Source organism: Notolepis coatsorum, assembly GCF_963971535.1.
Source record: "Notolepis coatsorum genome assembly, chromosome: 9".
In the NCBI taxonomy this organism is placed as follows: Eukaryota; Metazoa; Chordata; class Actinopteri; order Aulopiformes; family Paralepididae; genus Notolepis; species Notolepis coatsorum.
The window spans coordinates 99461709-99485810 of NC_140173.1; the positions used below are offsets into that span (position 1 = coordinate 99461709).

The following is a 24102-nucleotide window of genomic DNA, read 5'->3' on the forward strand; positions in this document are numbered from 1 at the left end:
GAGCAGACATGTAGTACCCTGTAGTGCCATGTAGTACCCTGTAGTGCCATGTAGATTTGATTTGATTTAACGTGTGGGAGGCTCACGCTGCCCCCGATACTTCCGGTCTCTGCTGTACAGGCGTCACCCAACCGACCAGGTTTTTTTAACAATTATTTGTTATGCCATCACAAACACTGACATTTAAAGGGTTACAATTATCTTGAATATTTGGTGGTTATGATCAGGGCTGAAGTTAAATAAAAGATTTATGAAAAAGAAAGTGGAAGATTATTTCAACATATAAAATTTGTATGGCCTTTTTGAAGAGGACAATTTTGTCCCTAATGTTAAGAGTGTGACTTTAAATTCTACAGGCTGAATGAAAGTAGTCTTAAAAAAAAGTTAAACAATTCCAAGATAATTCAGATGGGCACATTTGCCACATATCTTGGCTACAAACATAACCACTGCAAAGTTATCAAAAAAATAAGAATCTCAAAGGACAATTTTGTCCTTATAAGACACTAGGGTTAGAAATCTTTAAAAGAGTAGGAAGATAACCTCTATCACGTTTCAATGTGTTTGAAATATCTGAGCTGCAAAGTAAGCAGTGCGGTAATAATAATCGGTTCCCTCAACTATTTGTATGGAATTACTTTCATAGTAATTTTCCTTTACTTTAGCCGGTATAGCTGTGAAATAGGTATTACATTATATTCAAAGTGTACTGTAACTAGTTGAAACCTGCAGGAACCATGAACTAAATAAAGAATAGTATAATATTCCAGGAAGGACAGTGACATGACTCAGCTAGGTTAGATATTACATGGTATGTGTTGCATCTTGCAGCGCTACTGTCCCCCCCACTGTCTGCCCATCCTCCCTAGTCTGCCCCTGTCCTCCCCACTCTATGCCCATCCTCCCTAGTCTGTCCCTATCCTCCCCACTGTCTGCCCCTGCCCTGCCCATAATATACGTCTCTCCCCCGAGGCTCAGATTATTCCACTACTGAGGCTTTTAAGCCCATAAAACTGAGTGAACGGGGTGAATGTGAGGCATAAGTTGTAAAGTGCTTTGGACAAAAGATGCTATATAAATGCACCATTTACCACATTCCATTTAGATTCTGTTGAAAATAACTTACAGATGTATACAAACATATGACATGAATGTCTAAGGTTGAAACTGAAATAACAACGTAGAACAGTGGGGCTGAACTTTATTTATTTACATGAATCAATATTTCCATGCAGAAAATATCATGTGCAACACTTATGCTTTATCAATGTTGTGATTATCGTCTCTCCTGGAGCCATGATGACAGGTCCGTCTGTCACGGGGCCATTAGACAGAAACCTGAATAAAGGACAGTCCAAGATATTGTCCATAAACTACATCCTGCAACACAGACCAAGGTGGAACACATCAGCCAGTGAGGGAGGAGAAACGCACCGCTTCCAGCCAGACTTCAGAAGCTCTCCGCAGCCCTGCTAGCCACTGCTCGGATGTTGCCATAGACCTTCGAAGGTGGACTTCCTGCGGGGGGGGGCGGACAGAATTTGAAAGGTTATTTCCTGTATCTTATCACACACTTAAAAAAATTTCACAACTTTATTTAATGAACACCCTCTCACCCAGGATCAGGTTGCAGATCGCTGTCCGGGCCATCTTGATGTTCTGGAAGGAGCCCAATATGTGGATTTTTCTATTGAAAGGGAAAGATCAACCAAACGACACTGGTTATTTGCTGAAAACAGGTTCTGTATCGTTAGTGGCTTAGCTTGGCATCGCTACTGCACTATCTCGCGTACGTGCACGCGTACTGAATAAACCACAAATGTACCTCTAATACCAGTATTAGTCTGACCACACCCCTCATCAGCTTACCTTCATAAGCAGGTGTGTGGTCACCTGCTCTCCTCCTTCTCGCTTTCACCACAAGGAAGAGGTGCCTCGGTAGATCCCCACACTTGACACCATGATGGAAGAAATTGGATTAGGAACAGCTTGGGAAACAAGGATACGTTGACATCATATCTTTATTTTCTCTCTCACTATTTTCGAGAAAATACGGCGATATTGTCTTCGTACTGGAGTGTCTAGAAGATGATCATTCTAAAAACCCTCCACCGGTTTTCGTATTGGGAGCACGCCGCTGCATGCTTCTCAACTGCAGTTCCTTGCTGTGTTTGTTGGGGTGAAACCTGTCAGGCCACAGCTGAACTGTCGGACATGCCGCTGTTGTGAGGAGCGGTGCGTTCCAGGTTGGGTGAGTAGTGTTTGCTGGCGGGCTCCACTTGTCTGTTAGTGCTATGGGGGCTACTTGACAAAGTTTATGGAAACCGGCCCCAGGCTAGGGTCCTTTGTTTAGCCGCCTAGGCGACAGAAGGCCTTGGTCTGGCGACCATTATAGTTTTAACTAGTGGGCCGCGACCATTGACACTGGTGATCCCTGTGTGTTCTGGACGAGTGGATTCTCTCTGTCACCGTGTTAAGACCCCATCTTTCATATCCAAATGAGAGTATTCCTTCACGAGGGGATATGTGCATGTAATGTGCGATAGCGGCAGATTCATGTTCAAAGTCAGCTATACAGGCCAGTTGGTACTGTGCTGATTCCGCCGGACGTGGTAATGTCACCGTTGTGAAGCGGTGTTGACGTCTTGTTTTCTCTTTTCTCTTAAAAAGTGAGGAGGGGTTCAGAACGGCGGCCTGTCTGGGTGAGTGTTATGTCATTGTTTACATGTTCATGGCTTACGGTTAGCCGGTCAGTGGCCTGGCGCGGGGTAGCTTAGCTTCTCGCGCGCCGCCGGGAGCTCGCTTCTGATCGCGTGCGTCGTTAGATCGGCGTCTCGCGAGCGGAAGCAATAGCACCCGAACGGTTGGAGCAGCCGTTAGCTTGATGCTATTCTGTTGAACGTGCTTTGATTTTAACATGTTTTACACTCTTGACCACGACGTCATCCTTGACAGGGGATGTTCGTCGACCCTGCCTGAGCCTAGACGGGGATTGCGTCAACAAAGAGGACTGTAGCGACTGGTGGAGCGGCGACGCTGCCCGGGTCGAACAACACAGGACGGCTGTGTTCTACGGTGTCTTGTGACTGCACTTCGCTGATCTGCGTTCCGGGTAGGTACGGGGTTGGCCAGACCTCATAACACGTCTTCTGGTTTTACTTTGCTAAATGTATTGTGAATAACGGTGTTTTTTCCCAAAACGTGTGTTGTTGCAATGCATTTGGGATACGTTGCGGGTTGTGTGTGAGCTGTTTTTGTCACTGGCAGTTAGCTTCTCCGTGCAGATCGTGATGTATTGATCTGGTTGTTGTGTGAGAAACATCATGGTGTTTATGTGTACCGTGTACTCACTACTAAGGCAACTGACCTATGAAGCTATGCTTGGTGACAAGTGAGTAAAAGAATGTTCTTTCTCAGACTGTAATGACAATGAACAGTGAGTTCACACATTAACAGGTTTTCCTGTTTTAACTGGCCGTATTGAGGGTAAAATAGGAGGATTGTGTTTTTCCCCCCCGGTTCCCTGGGGACTTTATCACCTCGTAGGGATACGATGTGACTCTTAGCTTGATTGCTGAGGTTGTGCTAAATCTGCTGGAGAAACTTATTTCCTAAAGGGAAATTGGTTTGGTTGCTGTCATGTGTGCTTAGCAAGGCCTGTGGTCGATACTAATCAAGAATGATGTATTCTCTCATTGTGAAAAAAACGGCGTTCCTCTGTTGAGTGTTTTTGCCATTTTTTGTAGGTGATGATGGGTTGTGTGTGTCATGTGACCTACAACTGGGTTGTACTGGCCACAGAAGCACATGTGTATGTTGGACCGGGGTTCTTAGAGCCTTCTCTATTCTGTGTTTTTCCTTAGTAAAAATCAGATAGCAGGTTAGCTCATGCGCTGTGTGGAGCTGTGAAACGCTTCATAGAGCTGACTATGACTGTGTCATATTCTCTTTTTGTCGTTACGTCGTATCATGGGTGTGGGGTCGTAAAGGGGTGAACTGGTAACCTTTCCTCTCCCCATTGTTCTGTCGGTCAGGGGTACACCCCCTGTCCTTCAAGGTTCCCGTCACGTGGCGGTTCGGCACGTTACGGGGGGGGGGGGGGGGGGGGGGGGAGGGAGTTCCTGGTCCCACAGCCTGGTATATTGGGCGTGTGCACCGCAGGAATTCCCCCGCCATAGAGTACGTCACCGTGCGCGTCTCTGTTGGTAGGACTTCCGTGTGCTGTTCAGGTCCATGTGATGGATCTGTTTTCAGGGGGGGTGGTCAGGGCTCCTCCTCACCAAGCGCCTACTCAGGCCTTCTGTGAGTTCGGACTCCTTCTTCCATGTGAGGAAGCCTCCATCAGAGTACAGAGCCTTCCTCCTCAGATTGTCAAAGTGAGTGGACCCTCTAGAAGGGTCCTTTTCTATTGTATGTATATTCGATTCAATTCGTTTATTGAGTGTGTATGGGTTCGGTGCCTCTTCCCCGGAGGCCCTAAAACCAGTTTTTTACATGGCTCAAGGTGCAATATATTCTTTTCAATCTGTACAGCTCGCGTGGGAAGTCTCTCTGGGGATCCCCGTCTCTTTCCTATGGGAGGGTGGTGGGATGTAAAAATGTGAACATTTTTTGCCCCGGCTGTGTAGACTGGGATACATACTGTTGATGCTTCCTTCTTTCTATTCCAGAAGTGTTGGAGTTAGGGAGTGTCACACCCCTCTTGTCGTTCCCCTGGGCGCCTTGGGGATTCAATGACAGGTCTAAATAGCCTGTTCATTGATGGGGGTGTGTCCCGACGCACGTATAGTGCTAGCTCGCTGTAAACAGGCGATTGACTGGCACGCCTTGGTTGCTTGTGGTTGAAACAGCGTTTTTATAAAGCAACTGAGATGGGGGTTTTTCCTCTTCCGGCGACCACATCCCATGACCTGGGTGGGTTGTCGACGGATTCTCGTTCATGTCTGGGGGATGATGACGGGATGGATCTGAACATATGTAGTGGGGTCTCACGCCCTTGGGGTGGGCCACCAGGCGCGGTTCGTCCGAACGTCTGGGTGGCGCCTTCTTTTCATGTTAAGATCAACACGCATATCTGCCCTTCTCCTGGAGTAGGCATGTCGGCGTGGTTAGGGCACGGGACTGGTTCTGGTCACGCTGGTCCAGATCAGTTGAACCCGTTGTCCGCCGGGGATGCAGATCTGCTGTTCTGGTACCCTGAGGGACTTGGGCTTTTTTCAGGGGGAAAAATGCCAGGTCGGTCTGGGTGTCACAGGGTTAAGCGCTATGGAGACCCTGGTTGGGTATGTTTTTACTCAGCACTGTCGTCATGGCTTACAGCCATGCCATTCTGTACGCGCTCGATCTCGTCGGATCTCGGCCGCTACACAGGTTGGTCCTGGTTAGTACTTGGTTGGGAGACCGCCGGGGAATACCGGGTACGGTGTGCTTAGGGGCTGGTTCTCCATTATTTTTCGCTCCTCTCTCACGCATGGCGAAGAGGGGCCTGTGGGGGTGGTTTTTTTTTGACCTCCTCTGGTGACCCTGTGCTTCCCGTACCGCCAGGCCCGGTCCGAAGTGCTGTTTGCGACCCGTAGGCCTGGGTTAACCCTTTTTGGAAACTGAAACACTTGTACTGCGGTATAGCCGGTGTATACCCGCAGGTGTGTTTTGGAGTTTTTTCTTGAGGGGTTATAGGAACAACCACCGCATTGGGTAACACCGAGGTGGTTGATTCCCTGGTGTGTTGGAGCAGTGTCAACTCCCGGGTTCACCGTTTGAGGGTGCCCCTGCACGTTCATGACGTCTGCCGATCGTGTCAGCCTTCTCTGCCTCGACCCCTCTGGGTGGGGGTTGTTAAATGGAGGCTTGGTCATGCAACACCGCCAGCTTACGCTCCTTCCGCCGGGGCGGCTGTGTTCAGCTGTCCCCTCTGGCGCCTGTCTCGTCCGCAGTCTCCAGGCTAGGGTTAACAGCCTGTTGCCTGGTTTTTCCCCGGTGCGCTGCCTGCTTCCGTTGGTTAACCTTTTTTGTGTGCTTACGGCCATGCTGACTGCCTATTCTGCAGGGTCAGTGTGCCAGGCGGTGTACTATTGGGGGGACGGGGCCCGCTCGGCTTACGGCCATACCGACCTGAACACGCCCGATCTCGTCCGATCTCGGAAGCTGGGCAGGTTCTGGCCTGGTTGGTTCCGCCTGGGAATACCAGGTGCAGTAACTGAGGGGCCTTTGTCCGAATACGCTGGCGATGTGGGGGGCGGGGCACTACGTGCCCACCTGGTGGGGTCTTGATGCTGGCATCATGGACTTCTCCGGGCCCCCATTCTAGGGAGTCCAGTCCTTTTGGTGGGTCTGGGTCTTCCTTCGTGCTCCGCTGCTACGGCCTTGCCACGGGGTTGGGTTTGCCCTTGACCCCGTGATTCTGGGGGCAGTAACGAGGTTGTTCCTCCGTTCGTTCCCGGGTGGCATGCGGGTTGTGCGTGTGTGTAGTCGTGGGGTCAAGCCACGGTCTGCTCACCCTGTGCGTTGAGTTGCTTGAGTGCCTCTTCGCACGGTCGGGTCCGTCGCCCTCCCGTGACGTCCCTAATAGGGGGGCTACCCTCCATTAGGGGGGGTCGGGGGGGCTCGGCCCTCCCTGTTCTGATGGTTTTGGGGGGCTGTCAGCGGGGTGTATTTGTCAGCCAAGTGGCTCCGCTTGGCCTCCCTTGTGCAGTAGCGATGCCAAGCTAAGCCACTAACGATACAGAACGTTAGGTTATGACTATAACCAAGTTCTGTTAGTTAGGGGCGATGCTTGGCATCGGACGGCCGCTGCAGCCCTTGTCCTCACCTTGTGGTGAAAGCTTGGGAAGGAGGAGAGCAGGTGACCACACACCTGCTTATGAAGGTAAGCTGATGAGGGGTGTGGTCAGACTAATACTGGTATTAGAGGTACATTTGTGGTTTATTCAGTACGCGTGCACGTACGCGAGATAGTGCAGTAGCGATGCCAAGCATCGCCCCTAACTAACAGAACTTGGTTATAGTCATAACCTAACGTTTTCTGGGGGTTCAGGTAAACATTCCACATAGACTCAACACAGGTTTCAACAAGTTAAATGTAAGACTTTTTAAGACCAATTTTTATATAATTTAATACCCATTTCACAGCCATACTGGCAAAAAAGTGTGAAGGAAAATGCAAAGTAATTCCACATGACTTGTTGGCTATTACCGTACACTGCTTTGCCCCCAAACACATTTAAGTGTGATAGAGTGTAGGAGCCAATTTAGGAATTGGTTCATTAATATGTCCTATATTCATGTTTTGATATTTCAATTGGATAATAGTCTATCGTTTAAAAAGATGTCATGATTCGATAAGAGTTTGTTTCGTCTAAAAAGAGACTTGTGATAAAAACATTTCTTTATTTTGATAGACCGGAAATGTCATGCGACTACTTATATCAACTGAGTAAAAGGCAGCTCGAGTTGTGAATGGAGCCAGCGTAGATTGAAGCGTCATAGTTTTTGACCGTGCGACGAGCGATGTTGACGTGTTATGTTTTCTTTTATTTATTTATTAAATTGTAAACTATATACGTGGTCCTGGCGTTCGCGTTCAAGACTCCCGTTATTCATCTACTCTGGCTTCACGGGTGTTTGTTTTTCACTACAAGACGTTTGGATATTACACCTACAGAGAGGTTATCAAAACATAGCAGTAACCTCCTAATCCAATTACTTTTTAAGATGTATTTTAAGGCCTAAAATTCTGATTATTAAACAAAACCCTTGAAGAGTCCACGGGAACCCTGCATGTAAACTCAGAACATCTCGAGCGGAAAGGTCGACGTCCTCCCTGAAGATGCACTACTCACGTGTCCGCCAGCACAATGCGAGTCTTTGTGACGTTTTCAATGGTGAACTTGGTCTTTCCTCCCTTTCCTGCGATCCTCCCGATGGCTCTGCATAAATGGTCCCCTTTCAATGGTTTCACTGCCAACATGGAAAAACACAAGGAAGTTGTTCTCTGAGTGCAGCCACACAGGCCAAGAGATGAGCTCACTGAGCAGCCCAGGAAGGACTGCCGGTCTGCCGCTACAACATGGAGACTTACCGTCTGTGACCTCGAATGCTTCCAAGAAGAGCTCGTCTAACCTGAGGAGAGCCAGGGCATCCTGAGGAAGAGGAGATACCATGTTAGAGATAACTCCACCAGAAAGAGGAGAGACCATGTTAGAGATAACTCCACCATGTTAGAGATAACGCCACCATGTTAGAGATAACTCCACCATGTTAGAGATAACTCCACCAGGAAGAGATAACGTGAGTTTTTATTTTTATATATATATAAATGTGCTGCATATCATGGTATAAATTCCCATGCAAGTATACTAATGCACCAATATTTGACTCCGATGTTTAGGTACATGTGTAAATGTAAATTTCAGAGAGATTTTGTCTTCCCAACATATACATTTATGGCCTCTGATAAAAAATCGGCAGGATATCTTGCGGAGAACTTTTAATGATGAAAATAACAAAATAGCAGCCTACATTGAATAAAACTGTTTTATTATCATTATTTTCAAATAAAATTATTTTCTTCATAAAAACAAGATTTGAAAGTCTTCAAAAAAGTGGAAAAAATGGTTTGTCTTATATTCGGACCAATACTACTATGAGGATAGTTTAAGAGTTTGATATTCTTTTACTGCCACACTATTTCAGTTTTTCATTAACAAAAATAACAAGGGACAGGCTTAGCTGCTAAACTAATTAGCTGCTAATTTCTCTTAGAATATTTAAAACCCTGAGTAACTTGGAATCAGCCTCATATCGTTCTTGCTCCTGCTTTATATGAAAGGCCCATTATTTAACTTGCTCTGACCAGATTGTATTTGCCAAAGCTTGCCAATGTTCATGAGGCAGAATTATTACAATAGCCGATAATACATTTTCCCAATGATAAATACGGATGGACCGCGTGGGAAACTAAAGAGACGGCAGACTACTCCCTATGGGACTGACCTGGTTAAATAAAAACATTAAATAATTTTAACATGGTTGTTGTCCTCAATAGAGTGCTTACCTCAACTTGAAATCCCATCACAAAGGCTTTGACAAAGTCCGCCGCTCTCGTGAGTGCACCGATTTCTTGGGTCTCTTTGCATGTCTGAAAGAAAGGCACATTACATAAAACACACAAACGGTAAATCATATGCAACAGAAAGAAAAACACACACACGCATGCATATATCCGCAGACTCTGATCATGGTTTTCTAATCTATACCACACATCCTGACACAGACACTACAAACACCCACGTCCACACACCAGTACATAACTCCACGGACACCAATGATGAAGGACCGCAATGGAAACAAGCCTATGGCTTTATTGTGTTTTTTAATCCTATTGGTAAATGGTGGGCTGATATGTATACCCGTTATGTGTTATTCATTTAAATCAATAAACTATTCAATCAATCAAAAGCAACATTAAATGTACATGGGCATTTTTAAGAAAAATCCAGATCGATTGATCGCATGATATACTCGAGTAATCGTGGATTACTCATGGAGGAAAACGCTGTACAAAATAAACGTCTTTTCCGGTGTTTTAGACTTTGCTCTTTTATTTTGAAACCCCCCAACCGGAAGTATTGTTGTTATCGCTAGCGGAACCTATCTATGAGTGGACAACTTGTGTCGTCCGGTTCTGTGTTTTTGAGTTAACGTTAATACAAATGTTGGTGAACAACTAACTTTAGGTTCGTTTTAACGTTAGCTAACATTAGAGTAACTCCTAGAAGCACGTCCAGTTGAAATTTTTTATCTTGCACAGATTCCTATCAAACTGTATTTCATCATCAATATAATGCATTTGGGGCTATAAATTAGGGCTGGGCGATATGACGATATTATATAAATATCGGGTACAGTTCATTAACGATACACTTTTTAAACGTATCGTGGATATCGTGATGTTTTGCCCTCGCGTTAGAGGCCGCCGCGGCTGAGATGAGACTTACAAGCGCAGTGCTAAATGCTTTCCTCTCTCTCTCGCCTCTCCCTCTCGCAGAAAAAAAAAGTCAGTCACACACACACTTGCCCAAATTACGTCATCTACACGCACATACACGCACGCAAGCGCACACACCTAGCCAGAGACAGAGAGGCGGTGGCTCGGTGCTAGGGATGCCCCCTGAAACCCAGGAGTAAGCTCCGACGTTAACGGTACTGCTATCGGTAAGTTAGTCTATGAGCGGATTAGCTACGGAGCTAACAGAGTGTACCATCCATCTGCGACGCAACAGTGGCAGCAACAGTGGCCACGGAGTAATGTTAACGTTATGTGGAGTTCATACTACACTACACGTATGAACTCGACATAACGTTAACGTTACTCCGTTTCCATGAAGTGTTTAATTAGCAGCAATCTGTTGTTGAAAATGTAACGTTAACCGGAAAACCGGAAATGGAATGAGAGGACAGGAAGCCGTCATGAAGTCGGGCTTCTGGCCCTTGTAGTCATATATATTGTAGTCTTTTAGTCTTATTAACTAAAAGATTTTAACAAAATAAAAAGCAGCAGCACTATTGGATAACTGAGTCATGTTTGCTATGTATTTCTTTCTTTAGGGGAGTAGGACATTTGTTTCACAGTTTTAGCATGATGTTTTATAGATGGCTAGGTTAAACACAGGTTTTTGTTTTTAAGAGGGGGGATTTGATTGGATTGAAGTTTATTTCAAGTATGCAACACAACAAACAAACATCAAGTACAGATATAGCCTTAAGCCGTTCAAATAATAAATGTATACATACATGTAAATAAATAAATAGTTACAATATGTAATCTAATCATCTAAATCTAATCTAATATATAATCTAAAAAAACTAAGGCTAAAATGCTAAATATATAATCTAAGAATCCAATCATCTAAATCTAATATATAATATAAAAATGCTAAATGCATGAGTCTTTTGTCTTTAATGTTCGCTTGCAAACTCAAATACTGTCTTGGTAAGCCTCATTATGAATTGTTTGGGGAAAAAAGGAAAAACATTGTGATGTGTATCGTGTATCGCCGAAAGGTCCGAAAATATCGTGATATCATATTTAGGCCATATCGCCCAGCCCTACTATAAATCAAGTTCTGGAGAAAGCTGCAAAAAATGATAAAAACATACTTATACTTTAGACCGTATTTTAGTATGAATATGTGAATATGTGAATGAAAAAGTATAACGTTGCTACACCCTGAACAATAGATATAGGACGTTGAATGGGCCATAGTAATGTCAATTTAGCAATACAATTTAAAAAGTTATAGCCCTGCAAAGAAGGGGAACTTCTCCATGTTAAATAGGGCTGGTGAGGGATGATAAATTATGAATTTAACCCCGGCGATCAAAGTGTTAACGGTATATTTTTTTAATGATTCGTTACGGCAAAATCAATACTCCATTTGTATAAATTAGGTTAACTGGAGCGTAGTATTGCTGCCTGGCGGAGCGGCTCATGCGCGCGCTCGGCCAATCAGAGCGCAAAACGGCAATGCGGAACTGGAACAGCGTTGTAGAAGGCATTCACGCTGCCAGGTTGGTTACACTTACTTTAATTTCAACATTTCTAGTTTTGAGGTTGAATCTAACTTGGAGCTGTAAGTTCTCCACGATAGGAGTGAATATCTTCATCCAGTTCTCCTTCAAGGGCGTGTATCTATGAGCTGGGACGGCTACTTTACGCATCTCATCAGAGCTGCCCTGAAAACAGAAAAAGATGGTCACCATATTATAGTCTAAAAACACTCAATCAATATATCTTACAAAAACGTACACTGTTTTGCACACATTCATTTAGTTTGACAGTTATCGACAGTAAATTAGTTTGAATACGGCCACCGGTGATGTCATCAGGGACATTGAATCACTGTGTTGTGTTAATTACAGCTCAATTCAATGATAAGGTAGCATTACCCCAGATTTACACAACACACGGATTCAATGTCTCCGATGACATATCGTGGCAATATTCAAACTCATCCACTCTCAATAACTGTAAAACGAAATTAATGTATGCAGAACTGTTTAGATTATGTGCAAAATAAATCAGTGAAGTGCCCCTTTTACGTTAGTTATGCCGTAAAATTGTAAACGAGTACAGGTGTCACTAAATAAACAGCCGATAAATAACCAACCACTATTGTTAATTGTAATAGTGACCACTGACCATACAAACAGGAGATAGTTACCATTAATTTATCGCCTGAAATGGGAGGAAACACTGGTCGCTTGGACGCCACCGCGTCCTCCGAGTCCATTTCCACTCCATCTTGTTCGCGTTTCCTCTTCTGTCTCTTTCTAGACTTCACCTTCACAAAGTCTCCACCGTCACTGTCCACGGCAGTAGCAGCAGCACACACGGCGGGCGTTGAATTACTGTCGGTGTCCATCACGAAATCAGGTAAACAAACCTAAGAAGGATACATATAATAAACAATCAGCTGAGCTGCTGAAAGTGAGACATGAGGTGGTCCTCGTGCGACCAGAAAGACCCAAACGGCGACGTCACGTCACGTCGCCTGTATTGTGAAAAAATATTAAATGTTTTATTATGCGTGAAAACACATCTGTACTTTATAACATTCTACTGAAATTAATGCGAATTATTATTGGAAATATCAATGTGTTGTGCACAATTATTTTAACTAGTTCGTATATTAGATCAGGCGGAATCGTAGTCTGTCCCGAGTCCAGGAGGGTCCTGGTGTTGTGTTAGTAGCTCTGAGGTCTCGCTGAGTCTTCAGACCATTAATTTCAACATTTTCTACAAGGTAGTTTTCATCCAGGGGGAAAATGTCAACGCCGTTTGAAAAGCCTCAAATAATCGCCCATATTCAGAAAAGTTTGAACTACACAATTTTCGACAGCAAATGGATCCCCCGCAGCGCAAAGTTCGTCTGTCTGGGAAACTTCGCGCGAGGGACCGGAGTGATGCAAATATATGAGGTGCAACACGGAGAGCTGCAACTTGTGAAAGAGGTTAGTTCTTCCTGGTTAGTTTGTCTTTGGTATGTATTCAACTAAAGCGAGCGATGGTCTTTGTGGTTGTTGTTGTAATCAATGTGTATTGCTAACGTTAGCTAGCTAAGTCATTCTGACTGAGGAAGGTAGACGTTTCCATAGCAACAGGTAACATGGTAACAGCTGTATTCAAAGCAAGGCGTGCATCACAGTCACGGAAGGGGCTAGGACGGTAGTGACTACATGACCCCATGTCTTTGCCCCATTCATCCTAACCGATTACAGCTGACATTATATTCTAGCCTTGCTAGAAGCAAGGTTTTGATAGTTTATCAGTGAGCTGGATGCAATCCTACCTGGAGGGGAGAGAACAGATGGTGGAGGTAAACGGTACGCCTGAATATTTCCAACAACAAAGTTTGTGTTTCCGCTTCTCTGATTGGCCAGGTCATGTGACATGTACGCCCAATCGTGGGACCGCAAGTTTTTGGATGGTTAAGCTTAGGCGCTCTTTCGAAGTTGGTTAAGGTTAGAGTTTGTCTTAGAGCATGGCGATAGAACGCCTGCCCTGATTCCAAACTCTAACCTTAACCAACTGCGAAAGAGTCGCCTAAGCTTAACCAGTGATAAACTAGGCGTTAGGTCGTTTGCAGGCTGTTCGACCTGGAAATAGGCGCAGAACTTGCCGTCCCACGATTGGCGCACATGTCACATGACCTGGCCAATCAGAGCGCAAAACTCGAAAGCGGAAAAACACAAGTTTGTTGTGGAAAGTATAGACGCAAACGGCACTCTATCCCCCCCTCACAGTGAGCTGTGGTGTTCCACAAGGAAGCATACTAGGACCGTTACTGTTCCTAATTTATGCAAAAAAACAGAAAGATTTGCCTCTAGGATGGATTGAACCTAGGTATGTAATTTCATCTTGCCTTGTGACAATATTGTCACCCACTGTAACTGAGAAGCTGTCGGTCTTGCTGAGTTTGTTATTTGATCCGAAGAGAATGGACTCTGTTTTACCCAGGTGTAATGATAGTTTGTTATCAGCGAGCCAGGTGCAGATTCTGCAGAGTTCAGAGCTGAGGGTTTTTTCAACCTGTAATTTGTTCTTGTCAGAGACCATGGCCTCACAAAGTCAGACATCACCACTCGGAGGCTCTGATTTATAGGAGTGGTGCATGTACAAATAGTACATTTACTGATTGAACTGTCCTGAAGCACACAAAGAACATGTGGATTCTTAAAATGGGTGGCATCCCCATTTAACCCTTTCTGTAGTGTGGCAGTGAAAGGGTTAACCTGCTGTTGTGTGGCAGTGAAAGGGTTAACCTTTTGTGTATTGTCCTTCATTCCGACAGCCATCAGACTATACAATGCATCACTGTGTGCATCACTGAGTACAGAGTGACAGTTACCATCTTCCTGGACTCTTACTTTTTAAACAGCACTGTGCAATATTACACCTACTGTAGACTTCAGTATATTTTTTTACTGTATTTATTTACTGTATCTTTTATTCTATTTCATTTTATTCTATTCTTAGGCCTTTTGTTATTCTTATTCGTGACTTGTTCTGTCTAAATGTTTAATGTTGAGTGATTTGCAGTGTAAAATTTCCCTCAGGATAATACATTTCTATTCTATATCTTTGAAAAGTCTCCATTTATTCAACACTTCTGAATTCACTGACAAACTGAACTGAACTGACAAAAATAAGGTGCATAAAAAAGCAAACAAAATTCCTCCACAGGCTACTCACCATCATTAGTAGAGCGGCAAGCGGCGTTTTGGGACAGAGTGAAATCTTCTTAAAACACTGTCCCTCCACTCATTCCTGAACTTTTTTGTTAAGTCCTTCTCAAATGCCAACTGAATTAAATTGGCCTTGCATCGATGAAGCATACTAAGGCGATGTTCTGTAAAGACGTTCTTGAGGGTAGAAAACGAATTCTCACAGAGTGCCGTGCTAGCTTCAGTAGTGTTGTTGTTGACATCAGTGCCCACTAGGGCTGTCCCCGACTAAGGATTTGGATAGTCTACTTTGATTGGCCGAAATTAGCCGATAGTCGACTGTGGAAAAAAAATGGGATTTTTTTATCGCCAGTGCGGGCACAGCTGACTCAGTGGGCGGGCCCGGACGGTATGCTTTCCCCAGCGCAGTTGTGTTTCCGCTTTCCCGTTTTGCGCTCTGATTGGCCAGGTCATGTGACATGTGTGCCAATCGTGGGACAGCAAGTTCTGTGCCTATTTCCGGGTCTAACAGCCTGCAAACTACCTGGCGTTCTATCGCCATGCTCTAAGACAAACTCTAACCTTAACCAACTTCGAAAGAGCGCCTAAGCTTAACCAGTGTAGAAACTTGCGGGCCCACGATTGGCGCACATGTCACATGACCAGAAACTCGTGGGCCAATCAGACGCGGAAACACAACTGCGTTGGGTAAAGTATTGACGCGGCCCGGACCCCTACTGTATGAGTAAATTAACTATACTTTTGCTCACACAATATCTTGAATGAATGCGTTTATTTATTTCGAACATAAATTGAAAATAAATAATAAAAAAAAACAAGTAAGAAACAGATTAAAAAACAAACAAGCAGGAGTAGGAGGATGAAGTGTAAACGTATGTATTCCTACCCCCTTGATTGATTGATTGATTGAAAACTTTATTAACAGATTGCAGAATGGGTACAATACAGTATGGCTCAATACACACAATTGTTAAGGCGATGCAGACCAGAGAAAGACTTTCGTCTTGTTTACATCAGGGTCCCCCATTTTCAATTCATCATAACATAATATGACATACATGACATACAGATAGACCGTATTCAGTATACCTTCACACTCTATTATCTTATGCAACTCATATTCACTCCACAAACTGAAATATACATACATTGTTAAATGAACAGCCTGTTTCTTGAAGTTAGACTCTCCTCTAAATTGAACCGTTTGTCGTAGAGACTTGCGGGTTGTACCATTGTACTAGTGTTGTCAAAAATATCGAAGTATCGATACATATCGATACTGAATATTTAAAACGGCTTCAATACTCATTTCCCGAAGTACCGATACTTTCTGCAGTATCGGTACCAGCTGGCTTGCTCCCGCAAGTTGTTGACAGACAGACGCGCTGCCAGAGCCTTGCCCTTCCGCCTCCTCCTCCTCGCTCAGAGCAACAGACACAAGCTGCTGCAGCCTCCTCCCCCTCACAGCCGGGCAGCGCAGCCCTGTCTTCAGTTTGTAAACAACGCTATTATTAGCTAACGTTAGCTGTCGTTCCTCCGTTAGCTTAATGCCAGCTAGCTGGCCACCTATTACTTCATGGAAACGGAGTAACGTCAAGCCGAGCCCACTACACTAGTACACACATGAACTCGACACAACTACCCCGTTTCCAACGTTAGGTCTAGCGGAGCCGGAGCCCATCCTACACCAGTACACACATGAACTCGACACAACGTTACCCCGCCTCCATGAAGTGTCCAATTAGCAGCAATGTTGTTGAAAATGTAACGTTAATAAATGCTCCGAGCATAGCTCCGGAGAACTCTCTCTCTCTCTCTCTCGCTCTCTCTCTCTCTCTCTCTCTCGGGTGACGGGTCATAACTAGAAAGGTGCGCTCAGTAGACCTAAAATCTCCAGCAGCCACTCTCTCTTTCTCTCTTTCTCTCTCTCTCTCTCTCTGATCTAAAGATAAACAAAGGGTTTTAAAAGTGTATTTATCTTCTCGTATAGTACCAGAGAGAAGCTGAGGAGAATCAACCAGCAACAAAAGCAAAATTTGTTAAAAAAAAAAAAAAAAGTATTATAATAAAAAAAAAAGTATTATTTTTTTTTTTGGTATTGAAAGTATCGAAAGTATCGATACTTTTCAAGGTATCGTATTGAAGTCGAAATTCCAGTATCGTGACAACACTACATTGTACTGAGTAAGGATATCCTCTTTCATTGGTCTATATTGACCACGTCCTTAGGCCTTGCCCCCTTTTTGTATCTTTTGAACCGTATGTCATAGAGACAATACAGACCCTCTCCCGTTGGCCCGCGGTGCACAGGCATCACCCACACTTTCACAATTTCCCCGTGCGGAATTGTCTATTTTTTGTGTGTACATTTTTTAATTAAAAACGAAGGTTCGAACGTCCGTTCAAAGAACCCTGACGAAGTTTTAATCCCAAAAACAGGCTTCGGGGACAGCCTTACCAAACATATTATTTATATTATTCAAATGGAACTCAAACATGTTCCGTTGTGATGTCACAGTATGATGTAATAATAGAACATTCTACAGTATGATGTCATAATAGCACATTCTAGAACATTTGTGCAGTATGATGTCATAATAGTACATTCTAGAACATTTGTGATGTCACAGTATGATGTCATAATCAAACATACTATGTCACAGTATGATGTCATAATAGACATTCTAGAACATTTGTGATGTCACAGTATGATGTCATAATCAAACATTCTAGAACATTTGTGTATCTTCAACAATTCTCTCAGAAGATCTCATTGTGCATCTTGAAACAGTACTGAACAGATAAGACTAAACAACATAGATTGAAGCCTGCATTTCTCAAGCCTGTTGTTCGCCAACTCATGAGAACCTGCTCTCAAGCTCTTGCAGCATTCTGTCGAGGACTGGATAGAACGGTCTGACTTCCTGTGCTAACGTTCTAATCTACAAAAATGTCAACGCCACTTGAAAAGCCTCAAATAATCGCCCATATTCAGAAAAGTTTGAACTACACAATTTTTGACAGCAAATGGATCCCGCGCAGCGCAAAGTTTGTCTGTCTGGGAAACTTCGCGCGAGGGACCGGAGTGATGCAAATATATAAGGTGCAACACGGAGAGCTGCAACTTGTGAAAGAGGTTAGTTCTTCCTGGTTAGTTTGTCTTTGGTATGTATTCAACTAAAGCAAGCGATGGTCTTTGTGGTTGTTGTAATCAATGTGTATTGCTATACGTTTCCATAGCAACAGGTAACATGGTAACAGCTGTATTCAAAGCAAGGCGTGCATCACAGTCACGAAGGGGCTAGGTCAGTGGTCCCCAAACTACGGGACCACTGACATTCTAGAACATTTGTGATGTCACAGTATGATGTCATAATAGAACATTCTAGAACATTTGTGATGTCACAGTATGATGTCATAATCAAACGTTCTAGAACATTTGTGTATCTATTCAACAATTCTCTCAGAAGATCTCATTGTGCATCTTGAAACAGTACTGAATACGGGTTGGACAATACATTGATCCAGATCGATTCATGATATTGTGATACTCTTATTTTGAAAATCCCCTCGTGAGCATATCCGCCCGGCTGGCTGCAACAACAGTAGCTCACAGCTCAGCGTGTGTAGACGTTAGACAACATTGCTTCAGAGTCTGCCTATTTTGCCCGAAATAAGTGCCTGTTGTTTTTTTTCCCCACAAGGGGTCAAATGCATCTAACATGCTTTCGATTCCTCACCATTCCTTTATGCCCACGTCGCGTTAAATACCGAAATTAACGTTGCGTTAGCGTGAGCTAACTAAGCTAAGCTGATATAGTTGGGGGCCTTAGGGCTATATGAGGCTAAGTTCATGCAAATTTGTGCAAAAGCACCAAATTTGGCCCAGATGTAGCTCAGACTATGTTCCTTTTTTTTGTTCTTTTTCCCCCTCCATTTTCCTCCGATTTTCTCCCATCCCAATTATGCCAATTCCCAATGCCCTTCCTGGTCGCTGTGCACTTACCCCCCACAGTCGGTCTGGGAGAGTGGAGGCTATCACGTGCTTCCTCCGACACACGTCCAGCCAATCAACGCTTCTTTTCACCTGGCAGCGCGGATTCTCATTGAGAGGGCGTAGCGTGTGGAAGGATCACACTATCCCACTCAAGTCCTATCCGCGCTTAGCAGGCGCCCCGACCGAACTGTAGGAGTCGCTGTTTACAACGACCCGGACCCACCCCGCCAGCTTCTCCCACCCTCTAATACTGCCAATTGTATTAGTGTGAACGGCCAGCCAAGCTGGTGACAACCCCGGAGCTGTGAGCTGGACTCGAACAGGCAAATCTAGCCGCTCCGGGGTTTGGTGACGAACGCAATCTCCGTTACGCCACCTGACCGCCCCAGCTCAGACTATGTTCTAATGATTCAGCCAGGGCGCCCGAGCCAGCGACCACCGGGGTCGCCCTGGTGGCCAAATCAATATGGCCGCCCTCCGAAAAAGGTTTCTGCAAATTTTTTTAACCAAATGAGCTTCAAATAAAAACGTGATTGATTGATTGATTGAAAACTTTATTAACAGATTGCAGAATGGGTACAGTACCGTACAGCTCAATACATACAATTGTTAAGGGGATGCAGACCAGAGAAAGACTTTCGTCTTGTTTACATCAGGGTCCCCCATTTTCAATTCATCGTAACATATGTGACATACATGACATACCGATAGACAGTACTGCTACATCTATACATTTATGACATACCAGATTTGCAATTACAGTACTGTTTGTGATACAAAAAGAGTCCAGAAAGAAAAGAGTATATACATTAGACGTAGAAACTGTACAATGGATTGGGTAGGTGGGGGTGGGGGGGGACTGTACATTGGAGGTGGATGGGTGGGTGGGGGGGGGGGGGGGGGGGGGGGTTGGGTAGGAGTGGGGGGGGGGGGGGGGGTTGGGTAGGAGTGGGGGGGGGGGGGGGGGGTTGGGTAGGAGGGGTGGGTGGGGGACACTGTACACCTGTACAAACAAACACTGTACATTGGATTATTGACAAGACCATACTTGGTAATTTACTGTACATTGGAGGGGGTTGTGTTCGGACATTTACAGGGGCCAGTTTCGAGTTGCAGTCTCCCTTAGGTGTTTTTTGAGTGTTTTTGAAAGTGGGTAGTGATTCACATTCCTTTACAGCTTTGGGTAGGGCGTTCCACATTGATGTGGCATAATTGCGAAACGTGTTTAGTCCCTTGTTTGAGGCTGAGGCCGAATCTGGGTTTAACATGATTTGTGGAGCTCCCTCTGGTGTTGTGATCGTGGTATTCACTGACCTTTGGGAAGTATTTTGTCATGTACATGGGTACCTTGGTCGTGTAGTGTATCTTGTAGACCAGGCCCATTGCAAGTTGCTGTACTCTGTCGTCTACTCTAAGCCATCCTAGGTTGTCAAAGTGGGCAGGGGTGAGGTGGGTTCTAGGAGTTAAGGTCAAGCAGTAGTCTGACCAGTTGTTTTCAGATGTTTGTAATTTTGTTTTTAGCGCCTTTGAGGTGCTTTGGTACCATGAGGTGCAAGCATAGTCGTAGTACCCTTGAATGAGTGCTCCTGCTAGAGTCTTCAGGGTATTCTTGTTTACCAGTGAGGAGATCCGGTACAAGAATCGAGTTCGTTGGTTGACTTTTTTTTATTACATTGGATGCCATTTTGTCACAGGAAAGATTTGCCTCTAGGATGGAACCCAGGTAGGTAATATCTTCTTTCCTTGTGACAATATTGTCACCCACTGTAACTGAGAAGCCGTCGGTCTTGCTGAGTTTGTTATTTGAACCGAAGAGAATGGACTCTGTTTTGCCCATGTGTAATGATAGTTTGTTATCAGCGAGCCATATGCAGATTTTGCCTAGTTCTGAGCTGAGGGTTTTTTAACCTGTAACTTGTTCTTGTCAGAGACCAGCAGGGCTGAGTCGTCCGCAAACAGGAACAAGTTGCAGTCACAAGCTGACGACATGTCATTTGCATAAATTAGGAACAGTAGCGGACCTAGTATGCTTCCTTGTGGAACACCACAGCTTACTGTGAGGGGGGGGGGTAGGGTACCGTTTACCTCCACCATCTGCTCTCTCCCCTCCAGGTAGGATTGCATCCAGCTCACTGATGGACTATCAAAACCAATTGCTTTTAGCTTGTCAATCAGAATGGTGTGATTGACAGTGTCGAAGGCCTTTTGTAGGTCCAGCATGACCATGCCGCAGTATTTGCCCGCGTCCACCTCTTGTTTGATGTGGTCGTTTAAATAGAGAAGGCATGTGTCAGTGGAGTGGGATGTTCTGAAGCCAGATTGGAATTCGTAGATTCGATTTTTTTCCGCAAGGTATTTTTCGACCTGTTCGTATACAATTTTTTCCATGACTTTCGAGATGGAGGTAAGGATAGAAACAGGGCGGTAGTTGCCTGGGTCTAATTTACTGCCTTTTTTGTGCAGAGGGGTCACTCGCAATTTTGAAGTCCTTGGGGACGTGTCCCTGTTTTATGGAGAGGTTTATTATGTGTGTGATGACTGGGGTGATGGCGGCTGCTGAGTCTCTGAGGAATTTGGAGGGGATGTTGTCATGGCCAGTGGCCTTGTTGGGTTGGAGGGCGCTCAGTTTTTTGAGTACCTCATCTGTTGTTACCATTTCCAGTTTGAAGTCGTCTTTGTGGACCCCTAGGTTCTTGTAGTATGCTACTATGTGTTCTACCCCATAATGCCCTGAGTGGGAGGGTAGTTTGTTTACCAGTGTTGTGGCTATGTTTGTGAAGAAACTATTTAAGTAATTGGCTACATCCAGCTTTTCTGTGATGAGCGTGTTGTCTGTCTTTGTTTATGTTTGAGAATCTGGTTTTAAGTTTTTTACTGCAGCCTAGTTGGTTATTGAGTAATTTCCAAAGTTCACGTGGTTTGTTTTTGTTTTCCTCGGTTTTGTCATTGATGAATTTTTTTTTTGCTGTTTTGATCATGGAGTTTACATCATTTCTTAGTCTGTTTCTTTCCAGTTTGAGTTCAGTCACGTGGGCTTGGAGTTCACTGCTCGTGCTTATGGTAAGCTTTGACTGACTTTTACGAAACTCTGAGCATTTTTTGTCTCTGGTTTTCATAGCGGTCAGTATTTCAGCGTGCATCCACGGCTCAGCGCGATTTTTTACCCTGGTGGTTCTTAGGGGGGCCATGTTGTTTAGTATCGTTGAAAATTTGGTTTTGAAGCCAAGCCATGTTTCTTCAACCAGTGTACCATTGAGCTCATCTGACCAGTCCAGACTCTCCAGTTCAAGGTTAAAGGCCTCGCTAGAGTAGGTTTTGAGGTCTCTAGATGTGACTGTTTTGTGACAGCCAGCCTTTTGTTTTAGCTTTTTGCGCGTACAGAATATCATATAATGATCACTTAACCCGCATGCTATAACCCCTTTATTGGCGATCTTGGACTTGTCAGAGGTCAGGATGAGGTCAATGGTAGTCTGAGTTGACTCACACACACGTGTGGGTTGTGTGATTAGTTGGCTGAGGCCGTGCAGATCACAAAACCTATTGTAGGATTTGAAGACGGGTGCATCTTTTTGTTGCATATCCGTGTTCCAATCCCCAATAAGAATAATTTCTGTATCCTCAACTCCAGCTAAGCACGCATCCAACACATCATAAAAGCCATTTTGGTCTGGCGGTCTGTAAATTGTGCACTAGAACAGATTTAGCCCTTTCAAATAGAATTTCTACAAAAACAGTTTCAATAGCCTCATGATCTAGGTCTGTACGGTTAATAAATTTAGTGTCTTTATGAATGTACATACAGACACCTCCTCCATGCCTGTTCCTGTCATTGCGGACTAAAGAATAGTTCTCTAATTCAATTTCCGGGTCTGTTACTGATAAGTCCAGTTTGGTTTCTGAGAAACATAGTATGTTTACCTTTCCGCTACTGAAATGTTGTCTTATTTCTGCCAGTTTGTGCCTGAGGCTATTTACATTAAGATGAAACATATGTAGTCCGTTTTTATCTGCTGTGATGTCAATATCCTTGAGATAAAGGTAGGATTCTTCTTCTGTGGGAAGGGGGGGGGGGCTCTGTGATGTCCGGAGGGGGGGTGGGGGATCCTTTGATCAAGGTGGGTGTCCCGCGACGGGAGGGGGGTGGGGCTGTGTTGTTATTATTTGGTCCGTGTGTGGGAGGGGGGGGTGGGTGAGATTCTTTGTCATGTTCATCTGCTGGCGTCGCCTGGTGGTGGAATTCCGTGGGGAGGGGGCATGGGCCAGGGGCTGTGTTTATTCCATCCCGCCGGCTCCCTGCTGTGGAGACGTCTCGTCCTCCCGTGTGTTCCTCTGCGGCGGCGCCGGGTGTGTTGATTGCTCCGGCATCGGCACCCGAAGCCATCGTTGCATCCTGTAGAGCCAGACCCAGTCGTTGCGTCTGTGTTCGCGTCCTGACGGGGGTCCTGACGTGGCTGGGTCCGGGGTTGACACTGTTGTTGTTGTTGAGAAGGATGTTGTTGTCGTTGTTGATCGCGACGGCAGTCATCACTGCTCCGGTGACGGGTGGAATGTATGCACCCGACGCCGGTGTTAGGATGTTGGTGTCGTTGAAGAGGATGTTGTTGTCATTATTGTTGATCGCGACGGTAGCCGTCACTATTTGTGGGAGCCTCTGATTCATCACTTTCTGTTGTAGTCGTGTAGTCGGGCCCGGGTTTAATTTAATATCTCCCGCAAGGAGTAGATAAAGGATGATTATCGTCCTTCGATCTAGTTTACCTGCTGGGGGCATTTTCTTCCGCTCCGGATTTGCCGTTAGGAACCCGTGGATAGCTGCGGTTCCAATGGCCAGATGTTTCTGCTCCGAGCCGTCGAGGAGGTAAAAGTCATTGTGTCTACCGCTTTCTCTTCCGATTTCTCTTTTATCCGTTTGGTTTAGCTTTCTTGATGAATTAAAGTAATCTGTAATCCATAGTAGGAAGATGATGAAATGTATGAAAAACCTTGTTGGTTTTCCGTGTTGATTGTAGTTGTTGTTGGAGTTCTTGCTGGAGCTCAGAGATTTGCGACCGTCCATGGCGAGCGTGCGTTGCGTTGCGTCACGTGGTGTCTATATTATGTTTCTTGGCCATTAGAAACACATTGGAATGCTTATATTTATAATTGGGTGTGTCTGGACCCCCCCTGGACCGAAAACAGTTCATCTCCATCTGCAACTCCACCTCCACCCCTGCCCCAGTCAACCAAGGTGTGTCGCAGGGCTCCATTCTTGGTCCACTCCTCTTCACAATCGACATGCTCCCCCTTGGTCACATCATCCGGAAACATGGTCTCAATTTCCACTCCTACGCTGATGACACTCAGCTCTACATCAGCAC

At 44.9% G+C, this 24102-nt stretch overlaps 2 protein-coding genes across 3 annotated transcripts in view; one reads left to right on the forward strand and one right to left on the reverse strand.

Annotated features, from left to right (window-relative positions):
• Positions 1-1189: 1189 nt before the first annotated feature.
• On the reverse strand, positions 1190-12518 carry pno1 (partner of NOB1 homolog). The gene is made up of 7 exons (XM_084321603.1): positions 12222-12518; positions 11584-11733; positions 9053-9136; positions 8078-8138; positions 7839-7956; positions 1617-1687; positions 1190-1518 (listed from the first exon to the last, which is right to left on the reverse strand). The coding sequence occupies exons 1-7, from the start codon at positions 12420-12422 to the stop codon at positions 1451-1453; spliced, it is 753 nt and encodes a 250-aa protein (XP_084177729.1). The 5' UTR covers positions 12423-12518; the 3' UTR covers positions 1190-1450.
• A 226-nt stretch (positions 12519-12744) lies between these two features.
• Positions 12745-24102, forward strand: part of dnaaf10 (dynein axonemal assembly factor 10) — a gene marked incomplete at its 5' end in the record, with an annotated part of 50964 nt that continues 39606 nt past the window's right edge. The window contains one exon of one of the 2 annotated variants that reach the window (XM_084322276.1): positions 12745-13011. In XM_084322276.1, coding sequence (XP_084178402.1) covers positions 12826-13011 — 186 coding nt within the window. Of the gene's footprint in view, positions 13012-17695; positions 17882-24102 lie in introns of those variants that run through there. The other variant, XM_084322275.1, reaches the window with a different exon arrangement.